We start from the raw sequence: 15,607 nt of genomic DNA, 5'->3' as shown, positions 1-15,607 counted from the left end.
GCTGTAAAGGAGCTCAGGGTGGTGGGGGGCGGGGGGGGGAGTGGCCGGAGGGGCCTCATCAGCCCCCCTTTCCCTAGCTCTTCCAGCCCCCGGGCGCTGAGAGGATGGGGTGGGCACCGCGTGGGGGAGCGGGGAGGACACTACAGGGCTCAGCAGCCTGTATGTCCCCACAGTGGCTCCCAGAGGACAGCTGGCTGGTGGCCCTGGCCGGGGGCATGGTCAGCAGCGTAGCCGTGGTCACAGTCATGACCCCCTTCGACGTGGCCAGCACGCGGCTGTACAATCAGCCTGTGGACGGAGCGGGCAGGGTGAGCAGGGGACAGAGTGGGGGAGGGCGCGGGAGCTGGACAGCATCCCCCAACACACACACACACACGCACGCACGCACAGCCAGAGACACGGAGAAGTGTGCCATACACACACACACACACACACACACACATTAATTTGGCTTGTTTGCTGAACACCTATGTCCCAAGCACGTACTAAGCATTTTCACACCTGGATGCTATTCTGTCCTCACAACAACTTTCGTTCTCCTGATGAGAAGACTGAGGCTCAGAGAGATCGAGTGACTTGCCTGAGGTCACACAGCCGGTGGGTGGGGGAGCCTGAACCGGAATTGAGTCCTGACCCCCCAGCCTCACAGGTGCACAGGGGCCATCACGTACACTGGTGCAAGGTGTGCCAAACACAGAGGTGCCCTCCACGGGCTGAGTTAGCGGTGAAATCCACCCGCGTGCCGCTAACCAAGCTGAGCGCCTGGCCTGGGGCTGTGGCTGCCTGGAGGAAGAGGCCCTGTTTTAACTTTCACAGCCCGAAGGGTTACTATTATGTGATTTGCCGAGCTTGGCGGAGTGCCCTTTCTGATGTGCCACAGAAGCCCATACACACAGACACACCCCATTGTGCCAGCCAGGGCCCCATGACACCTGTAGTGATGTCTGCCCTGTGTCTGTCCCCAGGGCCAGCTGTATGGCGGCCTCGCCGACTGCCTGGTGAAGATCTGGCGGCAGGAGGGCCCCCTGGCGCTCTACAAGGGTCTGGGCCCCACCTACCTGCGCCTGGGTCCCCACACCATCCTCAGCATGCTCTTCTGGGATGAGCTCCGGAAACTGGCCGGGCGGGCCCAGCACCAGGGCAGCTAGGCGGCGTCCTTCACCCTGACACAGCCGTGCCCTTGGCAGGAAGCGACGGCCTGCTCCACCTGGGAATGGCTGTCCAGGAGCCCGCCCAGGCCCAGGCCCTGCCGCAGGTTCGGGGAGAGTGTAGACAGCTGTGGTCAACCCAGCCCCATGGCCCACCCAGGGCCAACGGATCCTCCTTGAATCACCACCCACTCTGTTCTCCAGAAAGTTTCTCTTCCCTCTCTGTCCTGGGTAACCTTATCCCATTGTTATAATAACTGCTTCAGGCTGTGAACATTACCATGAGCTGGGCCACTTACGTGTGCCAGATCGCTTAGTCCTCACACGGTATGAGACCGTAAAATGCTCTGTTACTGATTCTGAAGCGGGGGCTCAGAAAGGTGAAGTGCTTTGACCAAAGCCACACAGCTTTGAAGGGGCAGAGAACCCAGCTCTGCCCAGCCCAGACCTGTGCCCTTGGCAAGAGCCAGGACCGTGGGTGCTGGGGTGCCCCTGAGGGATCGCTATACATGTGGGGAGGCCCTGGGGAGCACCGTGAGGCCGTAATGTCATCGTCTGTGCTAGACTGCCAGGGCCGCCGTCATAGAGGACCTCAGACTAGGCGGCTTAAACAACAGAACGTTACTTTCTCATAATTCTGGAGGCCAGATGTCTGATCAAGGTGTCGGCAGGGTTGGTTTCCTCTGAGGCCTCTCTTCTTGGCTTGCAGATGGCCATCTTCTCCATGTCCCCACATGGTCTTCCCTCTGTGTGTCTGTGTCCTAGTCCCTTCTTATAAGGACACCAGTCATATTGGATTAGGATCCACCCTTAATGACCTCATGTTAACTTACTCATCAATACTTCCTTTGAGAATTGCTTTCTTTAGGACCCTGTCTCCAAAGAGTCACATTCTGAGGTTAGAACTTCAATATATGAATCTGGGGAGGGGGAGGGGACACAATTCAGCACATCAACTGAGGGCTTTTACTGAGGGTCCCCTAGGTGCCCAGCACTGTGGACATTTGCACAGATTCTCACGACAGTCCTGGAAGGTAGCGCTTGATGGTGCCCATTGTTCAGGTGAGCAGACTCAGGTCCCGGGAAAGGAAGTAACCTGCCCAAGGTAGTAGAGCTGGGCGACCTCATCCCAGGCTCTCTCCCCACGCTGCAGCCACCCTCCCACCATGGGCGTGTTCCTAAGGCCTGCACCGACCTTTGTGCTACAGAAGTGGATGCTGAGTCCCTGAAGGGGCAGGACTGGCGGAGAGGTCAAGCAGCCTGAACTACCTTCCCCGCCACTCCCCATGTCTGCAAAGAGCTGCTCCCCAGGGGCAGCCCTACTGCACACTCCAAACCAATAAAGTTTTCTATTTTGTCTACTTCAACGACTCCCCTCTGCTAGCAGCCTCAGTCTCCCTACCCCCGAACCCACACCCTTGGTTCGCTCTCCTCGGTCTGAGAAAGGAGGATCCAAAAGAACTGGGGCGAGCCAGCCCCGCCCCGTAGGCCAAGTGAGGCCTGCCACCTAGTGGACACGGGGAGGATCGTCAAGGCGGGCTGCCCTACGGCGCAGGAGGGGAGGACCCAGAGCTGGATCCCATCCCCGGGCTGTGGCGGGAGAGACGCCCCCTTCCAGACCTTGGGCTGAGAGAGCAGAGCCTGACCTCAGGCTGTGGGGAGATCGAAGCCCCCCTTCCAGACCTTGGGCTGAGGGCGGGACCCAGACTGGAGGCTGGGGGAGGGCAGAAGAGGCGAGGCCTGGGGCTTCAGGAAGGGATGGGTGGCAAGGCCCAGGGGTGGGTTGGTCTCTGTCCTGAGAAAAGCAGGACAGAGACCAGCCCACCCAGAGATGCCCCCCCCCACCCCATGCTGCCCAAATGGGGAGACCCTGGGCAGCGGTCTTAACCCAGCAGCCCAAAGGTTTAAGGCCCTGGCTCTCCTCCCCTCCCCTTCCCTCCCTTCCCCTCGCCTGGGCTTTTGACCCCTCCCAGCCCCTCCCCTCGCCTCCACCACCTTTGCCCGGTGGTGGTGACGTTGCGGTGTCTCTGGCGCAGACCAGGCCGGAGGCTGGGGCTGGATCCTGGCGGCCATGTTCTCCCTGCCGTCCCTCCCCTTCTGGCTCCCCAGCCTCCCCTCCCTTGAGTGGGGCTCCGGCCTCCTCGACGCCCTCCTGCAAGGTGAGCCCCTCCCCCATCCCCCTCAGCCCCACCCACTCCGGGGCACCAGCCCGGCGCAAGACGAACCCCACCCACGTGCGTCTCCCACCGCCCCCTCCTCTAACCCTACCAAGCTGCCTACCCTCCCTACTAACCCCGTCAGGCCTCGTCGGGGCCTGCGGAGTCTCCGTCCTGAACAACCTCCTGAAGGTCTACTTCTTCGTGGGCTGTACCAAGTGAGTGCCCGCCTCCCTGGCCCCCTCCCAGCCCCCTGGAGCCCACACTGCATGCGACTCTGGCCTCCTCCGAGGGCAGGACTGGGAGGGAGAGACCACCCGTCCTTAACCCCGAGGGTGTGGGTGGGGGCACCGTGACCCCCTCCAGGGACGAGGCTGGTGGTTCTGCTCCTCTGCCCGTGCCCCCTCTACCTCCACAGTGACCCGGAGCGGCGGCTTGAAAAGGAACGGCTGCGGGCCCAGTGGGCCTCGCTGGAGACCGTGCACCTGGCAGGGCTGGCCCTGATCCTGACCGTCGTGCAGGTCCGGGTGGCCGCCCTTGTGGTGCTCGAGTTCTCCCTCCGGGCTGTCTCCATGCTGCTTTCCCTGGACAAGGTAAGACCACAGGCAGGTGGTGGGTGAGGACTGCCCGGCCCTGGGCCCTAGTTTTCACCCCCAAATACAGGAAACTGGGCCCGGTTGTCATCGCCAAAGCTGAGTCTCCACTCAGAGTGGACACCACCCCAGTCCAAGAAGATAACACAGCAGCTCCCGGATGTCAAGAGCTTCCCGTGAGCCAGGCATGGTGCTAGATGCTTTGGGTGCATCACCTCATCCTCAGAACGACAGGGGATAAAAGTCTGCTGTGATCCCGATCTCACACATGGGAAACTAAGGCTCAGAGATGCCACGTGGCTTATCTGTGGCCAACAACCAGCAAGAAGTAGAGTCGGGCTTTGAACCCAGGCCTCGAAGGCTTTGAGCCACCACCCTTCAGCAAGCAGATAGGTCCCAAGTAGTAATCATGATTGAAATTAAGCTGAAAGAAATGATTCCAGTAGGGCTTGACCTGAAGGCAATATTCCCTCTTCGGGAACGGCCTCCCACAGAGTGGACCACCTGTACCTTGACACCCTCTGGGTCCCCGCGCGGTGAGGAGTGGGCTGAGCGCACACAATCGTGGCCCCTCTGTGCCCCCTCCCCCGCCCAGGGCGCCCGGGGCACCGAGAGGCTGCAGCTGTACCTACTGTGCCAGTACTCGCTGGGCTGCGGGCTGAGCTGCAGCCTGAGCTTCCTGCAGGAGGGCGCCCCGCACCGCACGCTGAACCTGCTGCTGGGCCTGGGACTGGCCGCGCTGCTCCGCTCGGGCACCCGGCGCCTCCGCCGCCACGTCTGCCAGCTCTACGAGCTGCACAGCAGCCAGCGCTACTGTGGGGTCTGCCTGGGCCTGCTGGCTGGCGCTTGCAGCCTCCCCCGGCTGCTGGGCCGCGCCCTGGCCGTGACCTTTGCAGTGGGCAACCTGGCAGCCGTGACCCTCCTCAACCGGGACTTCCTGACCACCTCGGAGGCTGTGCGTTTCTGGATGCCGCTCACCATCTGCTACACCCTGCTGGTCATCTACATGCAGGGTGAGGGTCGCGGGCGGCAGTTCACTCACTCGACACTCACATCCCACCGTCTGACCCAGGCCCAGCGCTGTGCTAGGCCCTGGGGAGGCCGACGACACTCAGACCCTGCCCCTGCCATCCCAGAGCACCCAGCCTGCTAGCAGGGGCCACACAGTGGGGCAGCTCAGATAAGGGTGCAGCGTGCAGGGGGAGCCTGGAGACACAGTACTTGAATTGCGCCTTGAAGGATAAGCAGGAGCCCCTGGGAGAGACGAGGGAGCAAAGGAGATCCTGGCAGAGGGAACCATAAATGCCAAAGCCCAGAAGTGAGACAAGGCGTGAAAACGGAGTGCTGTCACGGAGGCAAGTGGAGCAGATGAGGCTGGCTGGGTTCACAGGGGCCTGATGGAGAGCTGTCATCATCCTGGCAAGGCAGTGTGATGAGAAGCCATTGCAGGTTTTTTTTAATTTATTTTATTTTATTTTTTTATTTTTTACTTTTTTGCGGTACGCGGGCCTCTCACTGTTGTGGCCTCTCCCGTTGCGGAGCACAGGCTCCGGACGCGCAGGCTCAGCGGCCATGGCTCACGGGCCCAGCCACTCCACGGCACGTGGGATCTTCCCGGACCAGGACACGAACCCGTGTCCCCTGCATCGGCAGGCGGACTCTCAACCACTGCGCCACCAGGGAAGCCCCATTGCAGGGTTTTAAGCAGGGGAAAGTGACCTGATCAGATCTGGGCTCTAGGAGGAGCCACCTGGCTGCAGGGTAGGGATGGGATGGAAGAGTCAGGACAAGGAAGGGCAGTCAGGCAGGCAGAACAGCAGGTACAAAGGCCCTGTGGTGGGAAGGAATCTAGCATGCTTGGTGAAAACTTGGATCACTGGGGCTAGAGAGCAAGGGGGACCAAGTCAGAGATGAGATAAGGTCGGAGAGGAGACTCCGGTCACATGGGGCAGGACCTCCCAAGGTGAGGAGTTTGGAGTTTATTCCAAATGCAGTGGGAAGTCCTGGGAGGATTGTAAGCAGGGGAATGATTTCACCTCGTTAGTATGTTGGGAAGGCTACCGGGTGCTGAGTACACACTGAGTTGTAGGGTCAAGATCAGAAGACGGGAGCCCAGTGAGGAGCCTGCTGTGAGAGATGAAGGGCGCTGGGACCCAGATCTACTTGGTAGAAAGAGCTCATACGGCTTCCTGATGGATCGGATGAGGGAGTGCAGGAAATAGGAGTCAGGACACCTCCTGTCCTGACTGCAGGGGGAGACTGGGGGTGGGCAGTGAGGCCTGGGAGGAAGAAGCGCCCCTGTAGTTGCTGGGAGTGGGTGTGGGGTGAGAAGGAAGGGAGCGGGGCTGCCTGGGGAGGGGAAGGCACGCGCTGAGGAGAGCAGCGGGGGGAGCTGGGGGTTCCAGACAGCCGACTCGGCTGGACCTCAGGGCAGGCAGACAGGCGGACGGTGACAGGGACCGTGTCTCTGCAGAGGAGCGGCAGCAGCATCCCAGCCTGCAGAGCCAGGTGCAGACGGTGCTGGTACGCATGTGCGGCCTCTTTCTGCTGCTGCTGACCGTGGGCCGCTGGCTGGACCTCGTGGGCATCTTCACTTCCCTGCTGGGCGAGTTCTGGTGCCTGCTGGACACCCGCACCCTGTTTGATCTTTGCCAGATACAGGTGGGCACCCCCTCCCTGAACGTGCCCCAGACACTGAAGCCCCACTCCAGACAGCCCTGGGAGCCTCGACAAGTTTTCAGAAGAGCCGGGTGACCTCCCTTGGGGTGGGGGTCGGAGACAGCTGAAATCCCCTCTCCTACCTGGGGTTAACTTTTGACCCCTCGGTAGCCAGGGTCACTAGGAACGGGGCGGGCGCCCCCCACCCTATCCAGTGCCCCAGAAGACCCCGAACGGGAGGAAGGTCCTGAAAATCGGGAGGCTGAGGCCCCCCTGCGGGATGGGGGAACTGAGTGGCACCCTCCATCCCTTCCTCCCTGCCTGCCCTCAGGATTTTCCATCCCAGAGGCCTTCCGCGTCAGCTCCAAGCCAGCCCCGGCCCTCGGCACCTGCCCAGCTGCAGGGGACGGCCCCCTCCTGACTTACCTCAGCAAGGACCCGGAGTCTCTCAGAGCCGCCCGGGCTCACCTGGAGGCCTTGACCCCAGGATACTGCCTGGCGGCAGAACGGCAGGGCTGCCCCCCACCTGGAGCACTGGGGGCCCTCGGGAGGGAGGAGAGGATTTGGGGCTGGGCCCCTCAGAGGGTGGGGACGCATGGAGGCTGCTGGGTTAACCCTCTTTTTCTCAGGGTGGGCAGTGGATACAGCCCCTCAGCCCTGCCTTCCCGGAGCGTTGGGGGGTGGGGAGAAATTGTATCCTCAGAATGGCTTCCTCCTTTACCAACCTCCCTTGCCCTGTCCACAAACAGTAAAGGTGATTCTCTCAGATTTGTCTCAGAATCGTGAAGACACAGAGAGGTGAAGAGGCTTTTCTAAGGCCACAGAGCTCTCTGACTGAGGCAGGCTCCTGGGATATGGGCCAGCTGGGTCCCTGGGGTTCAGGAATTTGATATTGTTGTGGCTGAGGAGATGACCGGGATGCAGTGGCGTGGATGGGCACGTGGTCTGGGACTCACCTGCTTCTTGGGTGGATGTCCCATCCTAGGCTAAGAAACAACTGGAGCGAGTATGATGCCTAGGCCTCTATTGGTGCCCTTGGTCCCCAGCCTCTGACCCTGACACGAGGATCCTTCCCGTCTCAGCCCTGTTCAGCCTTGTATCCCCTGCAGGGCCCAGCTCATGAAGGCCACAGAGTATATGGAAAATGGTTGGGTACCAGCTCCCCTGCTTACCTGCTGTGTGGCCTTGGGTAGGCCACTGCCCGTCTCTGAGCCTGTCAGGAGAACAACTACCATGTGTTGGGCACTGCGCTGAGCATTTTTATTATCTCATTTCATCTTAACATCAGCCCCAAGAGGCAGGTACTCTTATCCCTTTTTAGATTCAGAAACCGAGGCTCAGAGAGACTAAGTAACTTGCTCAAGGACACACAGCTAGTTAGTGGCAAGACAGGATTTGAATCAGGTAGCCTGACCCGCAGAGTTCAAGTGCTGTGCATGTTCCCTGCTCCCCACTTCTTGTTGAAGAATTGGGGCCAGGGAAACTAACAGAGGTGGGCGTAAAAAATATGGCAGGTCCATTCCTGGTAGGTTCTGGAATGTTGTTCCCACCACCTTCTGTCCAGGTTAGCCTGAGGCTCTACCCACACCCATTGTTCTCCTGGCCCAGGCACCCAGCCCACGAGGTAGTTTGTGTCCATGGGGATTGAGGGCCCCAACTCAGAGGCCCTTTCCCAGGAGGGACCCCATAGAGCAAAGGAGACTGCCAGCCAGGGGGCTTCCAAAGGGGTTGTGAGGGTCAGGTTGTCTGGGAGATGCAGGGGAGGCAGCAGGGAGGAGGTGGGACCTGGAGAAGGTTCTTTGAGGATTCCAGGCTCTAATGGGTCCCACTTCTCAGCAAAGCCCACCGTGGTCACCCAAAGTCTACTGCTTTGGAGCAGACAGAGTCTGGCCTAAGATTCCACTCCCCACCCTGGGTGCACCTGAGATACAGGGACAGGCTGGCCCCAAGGCCAGACGGGGCGGTTTCAGCTCATTCCTCCAGGAATGGCCACCAACAGACAGTTCGAGCCCAACTTCTGATCCCCTGCTCTCCATCCCACCCCCAGGAGGGGCCTTTCAGCCCCAGAGTAACTGAGGTGGGGGAAGTGCCTGTGGATGCCCCTCCCCCAATACAGAAACCAGCCCCCCTCTGCCTGGGAGTGTGCTTGGTTCCCTCTGGGCAGGAAACTTGCCCCAGTCTAGGAGGAAATGGCTCAGTTAGGTGAGCACAAGGCCAGCCGCTTGCCAGAGCCAGACTGGACACCGGGTTCCAACTCGGGCCTGATGTTTTTGCTGGAAGGTTCCCTGGCCTCCCAGCCCCCCACACAGCCCGGGACCCGGTGGGGACAGGGCTGGGAGGAGATTGGACTTGGCAGTCCTTTCCTTTTTATGGGCACAGGGACTGTTTTCCAAACAAAAATTGGGCCACGTGGGCTGGAATAGTATTCTTTTCTTATCTATTAAATTATTTTTGTGAAAAATCTGACAAGGGTATAAAAACTAGATCGCTCTAGTGAGCCCTACCAAACAAAGAGGACTAGGCCTGAAGTCCAGAGGGTAGAGGAAATCGAAAAGGTACGGTCTGCAACAGGGGCATGAAGCTGAACTTGTTCTGCCACGGACCATGAGATCCCAGATCCTGGGCCTGAAACAACATCCCTGCTGAGAGGGAGTGGTACCTCTGGAGCACCTGGGATTGGGGTGAGCCTTCCTCCTCCCTCCTGAGCCCCCGCACCTGTGGGTTTTCTGAGCTATGGCATTGTCCCTCTCGATGTCCTGCATTCCTTCCCCTATTACTGAACATCTGCATGGGGTGAGGCTCTGGGGCAAACACTGAGGATGAGCGAGAGGCACAAGTAACAACTGGTGCTGGAAAAAAAAAAAAAGTTGGGCATGGGGTTAGAGTGACGGGGGTGAAGGAGGGTGTGTTTGTTATCTACAGCTATGTAGCAAATGACCCTGAAACGGCAGCGTAAAGCAACAGACACTTATCGTCTCGCTTTTTCTGGGGGTTGGGAATCCAGGTGCGGCTTGGCTGGGTCTTCTGGCTCAGAGTCTCACAGGCCACAGTCAAGGTGTCACCCAAGGCTGTGGTGTCATCCTAAGGCTCGACTGGAGCAGGCTCCACTCCTAGTCTCACTCACATTGCTGCCGGCAGGATTCAGTCTATCATGGGCTAGTGGACCGAGGGGCTCAGTTCCTCTCTGGCTATTGGCCAGGGTCTCCCTCAGTTCCTTGCCACGTGGGCCTCTCCATAGGGCAGCCCACGACATGGCAGCCAGCTTCCCTCTGTGATGCGAGTCAGGGAGACGGACAGAAGATGAGCAGGACAGAAGTCGCCGTCTTTGTAACCCCGTGTTAAAAGCGACATCCCACTCTTTTGCTGTATTCTATTGGTTACAAGCAAGTTGCTGGGTCTAGCCCACCCTTTAGAGAAAGGGATTACACAAGGGCATGGCAGAGGGTGGGGGTTCTCGGGGCCGCTTTAGAAGCTGCCTTCCACAGAAGGCTTCTTTGAGGAGACCTGAATGGACTGCAGGAGCAGGCCAAGCAGAAAGCTGCGGGAAGAACACCGCAGGCTGAGAGAGCGGCACCGGTAAAGGCCCTGAGCGGGGAATAAGCTGGGAGAATCCAGGAACTGCAGGAAATTTAGCACGGCTGGAGTCTCACAGAGAGGATGGAGTGGTGGGAATGAGGTCACAGAGGTGGGCAGGGACCAGACTGCTCAGGGCCACAGCCAGCATTAGGAATTTATTCCCCTGTGATGGGCAGCTAGTGGAGGGTTTGCACATGGAGGTGACATAATCTCACTTTTACGTTTTTATTTTTTATTTATTATTATTTTTTTTTGCGGTACGCGGGCCTCTCACTGCTGTGGCCTCTCCCGTTGCGGAGCACAGGCTCCGGACGCGCAGGCTCAGCGGCCATGGCTCACGGGCCCAGCCGCTCTGCGGCATGTGGGATCTTCCCGGACCGGGGCACGAACCCGTGTCCCCTGCATTGGCAGGCGGACTCTCAACCATTGCGCCACCGGGGAAGCCCTGACTTTTACATTTTTAAAGGATTCCTCTCCTTGGTGTTTTTAGAATAGACAGTGTAGAAACAGTAAACCAGTTTGAAAACATTTGAAACAACCCAGATGAGAGCATGGGGGCTTGGACCAGGGTGGTGGCCGTGGAGGTGGCCAGGATGGTTGGATTCTGAACATGTTTTGAGAGATTGATAAGATTTCCTGGTCAATTAGATGTGGGCTTGAGAGGAAGAGAGGAATCCTGGGAACTCTTTGATTTGGGACCTGAGCAACTGGGTGAATGAGATGAGGGCCTCCAGGGTCAGAGCATGGTTACCTCAAGCAGGTGTGGTCAGCATCAGTGGAGGGTCCAGGTGTTGTGAGGTGTGTGATGTGGTCTGGAGTTCAGAGAGACCTCGCTGACAAAGAGCTGCAGAAACCAATCCTGAAGGTTGAGGGGGAGTTCCCAGGACATGGGGTGATGGGGAAGCCCAGGCAGGTCTCAAGGCTCCTGAGTGGCCTGAGGGATGGAGGAGGGGTCGGGTCAGTGTGACTGGAGCCCAGGAGGCAACGGGCACAGTGGTGGGAGATGCTGTCACGGAAGTGGGCTGGGGCCAGATCGCCAGGACAGGGGAGGGTTTTCGCATTTTCCCCAAGAGCAGCGGGAGCCACAGAAGGGGTGTCGGGCACGTGCTGCTTTAGCGAGATGGCCTGGCCGGCTTGGAGAGTGGATCGCAAGGAGTAAGAGCAGGGCGAGTCCAATTTTAAGGGCCTCCTTTAGGGACTTCCCTGGCGGTCCAATGGTTAGGACTCCGCACTTCCAAGGCAGGGGGCGCAGATTTGATCACTGGCCAGGGAACTAAGATCCCACATGCCGCATGGTGCGGCCAAAAAAAAAAAGAAAGGGTCCCCTTTAGAAAAAAGAATACAAAATTCATATGAAAGTGAATATTGATTGAGAGTGGGAAAGAAAGGCAGGACGAGCTGCTGGAACCCTGGAGATTCGGGTCCTTCTTCTGACATCTCTGTGGGCAGTTTGCCAGGAACACTTAGAGAGAAATGTTTCCTGAGTGTGACCTGGCTGCCCCTCCCTCCTACAACACTTCATTACTTCCAGAGACCCCCAGTCCTCACAGGGGCCGTGCAAGTAAGAGGCCTGAGCATAAGTTTCACTAACTTCACAGTAAGCCCACCTCTGCGGAAGAGAGAAGCGGGGAGGCCGGCGAGGGGCCCTGGCAGGGTCTAGGCCACATTACACTTCAGCAAGGAGACGTCTCAGGGATGGGGATCCTCACTGCCAGAGAGCAGTGAGGTGTTGGATAGATGCTGCCAGGGGTGGAGGCTCGTAGTGAAGCAGGAGCTCAAGGAGGGGCCTGGGGTTGGTGGGGGAACGGGGCTCTGCCCCTGGCAAGCAGCCGAGGGCTTGGGGCAGGCTCAGGGACCCTCCCAAGTGAGTGATGCCAGGACTTCCTTTCCTCTGTCCACAGAAGGGGCTCTGACCTTCAAGGCCTGGGTCAAGGACGGGCCTTTCCAGCCCACTGAGACTCACGCCCCGCCATGGCCACCCCACACGTCCCGCCCCTCATCGTGAAGGCTGTGCGGGTGTGCTTAGTTGAGGGGGCGCTGTGGGAACCAGGGGGTCCAGCCAGAGCCAGCTCAGGACACTGGACCGGGAGGGGATTAAGAGCCAGAGGTGGTTGTCACGGCCAGGCCTAGAGGCTGGGCCCTGCCTGGCCCAAGTGGACACAGGCTTGGGGCCTGAGAGTGGGGAACTCCATGTGGCTATAACTGTGGCTTGGTTACTCCCTACTTGGTTTTTGAACATTTCCCTACACGCTTGGCCTGTTTAGTAAAAGGGCTTGGAGCTAGACTACATGGGCTTGAAAGAAGCTTCCTAACGGAGATGACCCTGAGCAAGTTACTCTCTCTGTGCCTCAGTTTCCCCACTTGTTGAGCGGACTGAACAGGATGATGGACGTAGGGCACTTAGACCGGAGCCTGACTGTGGCCTCTAGGGCCCTCCGCATCGCCCCTTCCCCGCAAGGGACTGCAACTCAGTCTCGGCCAAGCCCTTCTGGTGTGAAGGGTCAGTGAACACGCTGAGTAAGAGGGACTGGGAAGGAGGCACCGGCTCAGGCGGCAGAAGCAGGAACGGATCTCAGCGAAGCAAGAGAATGAAGAGGTCTCCCGCCTCCCCGTTTTGTCCACCAGACTGCTCCCCGGGTAGAGGAAGAAGAAGCATGTTTACATTTTATTTGCAAAGAGCTGCGTGAGGAATTGTAAGCCTGAGCTCCGTATTTTTCTTGCATTATTTTCCCCCAGCCTTCAGGACGACCTTGTAAGGAGTTGATTGCTCTTTTCTCTATCTTCCCAGAGAACACTCAAGGTTCAGAGAAATTAAGTGATTTGCCCAAGGTCACAGAGCTAATAAGTGGGGGAGCCAACATCCAAATTCAAGTGGGTCTGACTCCAAAACCCAGGCTTCTTAACGGCTCACTACCCTTTACTACTTCTCATATGATTTGCATATGCAGCTACTTAAGACCCCCTACTCTTACTCCTGCACTTCATCAGAATTACTGAGACCCTACTATGTGCCAAGCACTGTGCTGGGTGCTGGAGACATGGAGAATAATAAGACACAGCCCTGCTCCCAGTTTGGTGGGTAAAGCATATTGGTTCAACCCAGCAGCCTTGAAATGAATCCATAGGATTGACATGAGTTCTGACACCTGGAGTAATCAGAGCAGGCTTCTCAAAAGTGGTGACAGTGGTGCAGAGTTTGGAGGAAGAGATGATCCAGACCCATGGAGTCTCACCAATATTCCTCATGACTTTGCTTTAAGCCACAGAAATAGTTTTAACTGGTTGAAGAAAAATGAAGGAAAAAGAGAATGCATTGGCTCCAGAGATCCAGAGGTAGGACTTCAAGCATGGCTGGATCCAGCAGCCTAAGTGATGTAATCAGTTATCTCTCCTTTTTTTAAAAAGTAAATTTATTTATTTTATTTATTTATTTTTGGCTGCATTGGGTCTTCATTGCTGTACGCAGGCTTTCTCTAGTTGCGGCGTGTGGACTTCTCATTGCAGTGGCTTCTCTCATTGCAGAGCACGGGCTCTAGGCGTGCGGGCTTCAGTAATTGTGGCATGCGGGCTCAGTAGTTGTGGCTCGCAGGCTCTACAGCGCAGGCTCAGCTGTTGTGGCGCACAGGCTTCGTTGCTCCGCAGCATGTGGGATCTTCCTGAACCAGGGCTTGAATCCGTGTCCTCTGTATTGGCAGGCGGATTCTTAACCATTGCACCACCAGGGAAGCCCATTATAGATTTGGGTCTCCTTCTCTATCATCTTTGCCCTGCTGTCGTCTGTCTTGGTCCAAGTGTTGGCATAAATGGTGCCAAGCTTGCATCCTGTCACCCTGGAAAAATACTGCCTCTTTCTACATAGTTCCAGCCAGGCATTGAGAGTGGGAGTAAGCTTTCCCAAAGAGAAATTGGGTGCTGTTACCAGAATCCAAGAAAGTGACGCTAACTGACAGGAACCACGATGTCCCTTGGATTCTCCAGCAGAACCAAGTCTTCCTTCCCTTCAGCACTTTTGTCCATCTCACTATAATATCCCAAAACCTCTGTCCTCTATATGATGGGAAGAGGAAAGCAACTCACCTGAACACCTACTAAGCGCCAGGAAAATTCATCCACATTCATTCCAACAAATCCTCACAAAGCCACAGGGACGTTCTGCTATCCCAGGTTCACGAGAGGAAACTGAGGCTCAGAGAGAAGTGACTTGCCCAAGGTAACAGGCTGGCATGTGACAGAGCTGCAGTCACTCACAGATACTGCTGTTACTCATATCTGTGCTTGCCCCCCTCCTCCTGCAACCTGCCCCTGCTACAGTTTGTGGGAGCCCCTACTTCCCTGCACTGCTGCACCCCTGCCCAGCCCCTAGCACAGTAGGTGCTCAGGAAACAAGTGTTGAACTGACCTGACTTCAAGCAGGCAGAGGGGACGATGGAGGGAGGGAGAGGAGCAGAACCAGGACAGGGAGGCCCAGGGGGGTTTCTGAGGCTGTTTGCCAAGCAGTAGACCCCAACCCGGGTGTATGATTTCAGCTTCACACGTGGGCACCCCTAGGCTAGGACTGACACTTCTGCTCTGACCTGGCCCAGGTGGAGTCTGTCCAGGGGAAAGGCAATTGGACCAATGGATGCTTCCCCACCTTGGGGTCACTGGCTCCCTGGGGGCTGCAGCTCAGGGAGCCTCAGAGGAAAAATCACAGAGGGGAGGACACCTCCATGCCACTCTCCCCAGGCTTGTCACTTTTCTTGGATCTAGCTGCAGAGCAAAGGGACCCTGTGAGCAGAGAGCTCTAGAAACCAGGTGAGAGTGATGTGGGAACAGCCAGCGCCACCACTGGTGGGGCACCAACTCTGGACCAGGCCCTAGTGTGCCCTTTCCCTGCCTCTGTCCCCAGCAGCTCTGCAAAGGGGAGCATTCATGTCTTCATTCGAGGGCAATCAGTCCAGCTGCCCCATGTTACAGGTGAGGAAACAGAGCCTCCGAGAGGGAAGGAACTTGTCCAGGGTCACAGCCAGCACCAGGGCGTTAGGAGTTAAGCCTAAGTCTGACCTCAAAGCCCATGTTTTCCCTACTGCCTTCCTCTCCCTGGAATGCCCTCCCCTATTCCTCTTGTGGCTGGTTCCTCTTCATATCCTCCCAGAGAGGCCTGCCCTAGCCCCACCCACACCCCTTATTCTGTCTCAGCCCCTTGCTCGTTCCTTTATAGCACGCATCACCGCTGGTAATTATGTTCATTTTTGTTGGGAGTTCCCTGGCGGTCCAGTGGTTAGGACTCAGCGCTTTCACTGACTGCCAGGGCCTGGGGTTCAATCCCTGGTCGGGGAACTAAGATCCCGCAAGCCAGCCGAGGACACAGTAGGTGCCGTGTTCCCCAGCACACTGGACAGCAGCAAATGTCCCCACTGCCCTGGACCTTGCCCCTGTCTCCCACCCCTTCCCTGCCACCCAGAGTCTCAGCTGCCACGACCCTAATAGAAGATTG

The 15,607-nt window shown here is 57.7% G+C and overlaps 2 protein-coding genes across 3 annotated transcripts in view; both read left to right on the top strand.

Moving 5' to 3' along the window:
* The window catches only part of SLC25A34 (solute carrier family 25 member 34), a 3,463-nt gene extending 1,644 nt beyond the window's left edge, over positions 1 to 1,819 (top strand). The window contains exons 4-5 of the mRNA XM_024749883.1: positions 174 to 308; positions 966 to 1,819. Of these exons, the coding sequence (XP_024605651.1) occupies positions 174 to 308; positions 966 to 1,148 (318 nt within the window). The 3' untranslated portion in view covers positions 1,149 to 1,819. The remainder of the gene's footprint in view (positions 1 to 173; positions 309 to 965) is intronic.
* A 1,366-nt stretch (positions 1,820 to 3,185) lies between these two features.
* TMEM82 (transmembrane protein 82) lies at positions 3,186 to 7,321 on the top strand. Of its 2 annotated transcripts, none has more exons than XM_024749836.1 (6): positions 3,186 to 3,307; positions 3,450 to 3,522; positions 3,723 to 3,897; positions 4,583 to 4,910; positions 6,371 to 6,558; positions 6,887 to 7,321. In XM_024749836.1, exons 1-6 carry the CDS (start codon positions 3,220 to 3,222, stop codon positions 6,974 to 6,976), a joined length of 942 nt encoding a protein of 313 aa, XP_024605604.1. In that variant the 5' UTR covers positions 3,186 to 3,219; the 3' UTR covers positions 6,977 to 7,321. The 2 variants fall into 2 exon arrangements, with proteins under 2 accessions (XP_024605604.1, XP_024605602.1); XM_024749834.1 differs by having other exon boundaries at positions 4,493 to 4,910.
* The last annotated feature ends 8,286 nt before the right edge of the window (positions 7,322 to 15,607 follow it).

Source organism: Neophocaena asiaeorientalis, unplaced genomic scaffold, assembly GCF_003031525.2.
Source record: "Neophocaena asiaeorientalis asiaeorientalis breed wild unplaced genomic scaffold, Neophocaena_asiaeorientalis_V1.1 scaffold275, whole genome shotgun sequence".
Taxonomy (NCBI): Eukaryota; Metazoa; Chordata; class Mammalia; order Artiodactyla; family Phocoenidae; genus Neophocaena; species Neophocaena asiaeorientalis.
This window is presented reverse-complemented; position numbering and strand designations above follow the sequence as displayed.

Coding starts and splice junctions, on each gene's coding strand:
- TMEM82 (XM_024749834.1), top strand. CDS start 3,220: ATGTTCTCCCTGCCGTCCCTCCCCTTCTGGCTCCCCAGCCTCCCCTCC. Junction 3,898..4,492: donor TGCTGCTTTCCCTGGACAAG/GTAAGACCACAG, acceptor TCCCCCGCCCAG/GGCGCCCGGGGCACCGAGAG. Junction 6,559..6,886: donor TTGATCTTTGCCAGATACAG/GTGGGCACCCCC, acceptor GCCTGCCCTCAG/GATTTTCCATCCCAGAGGCC.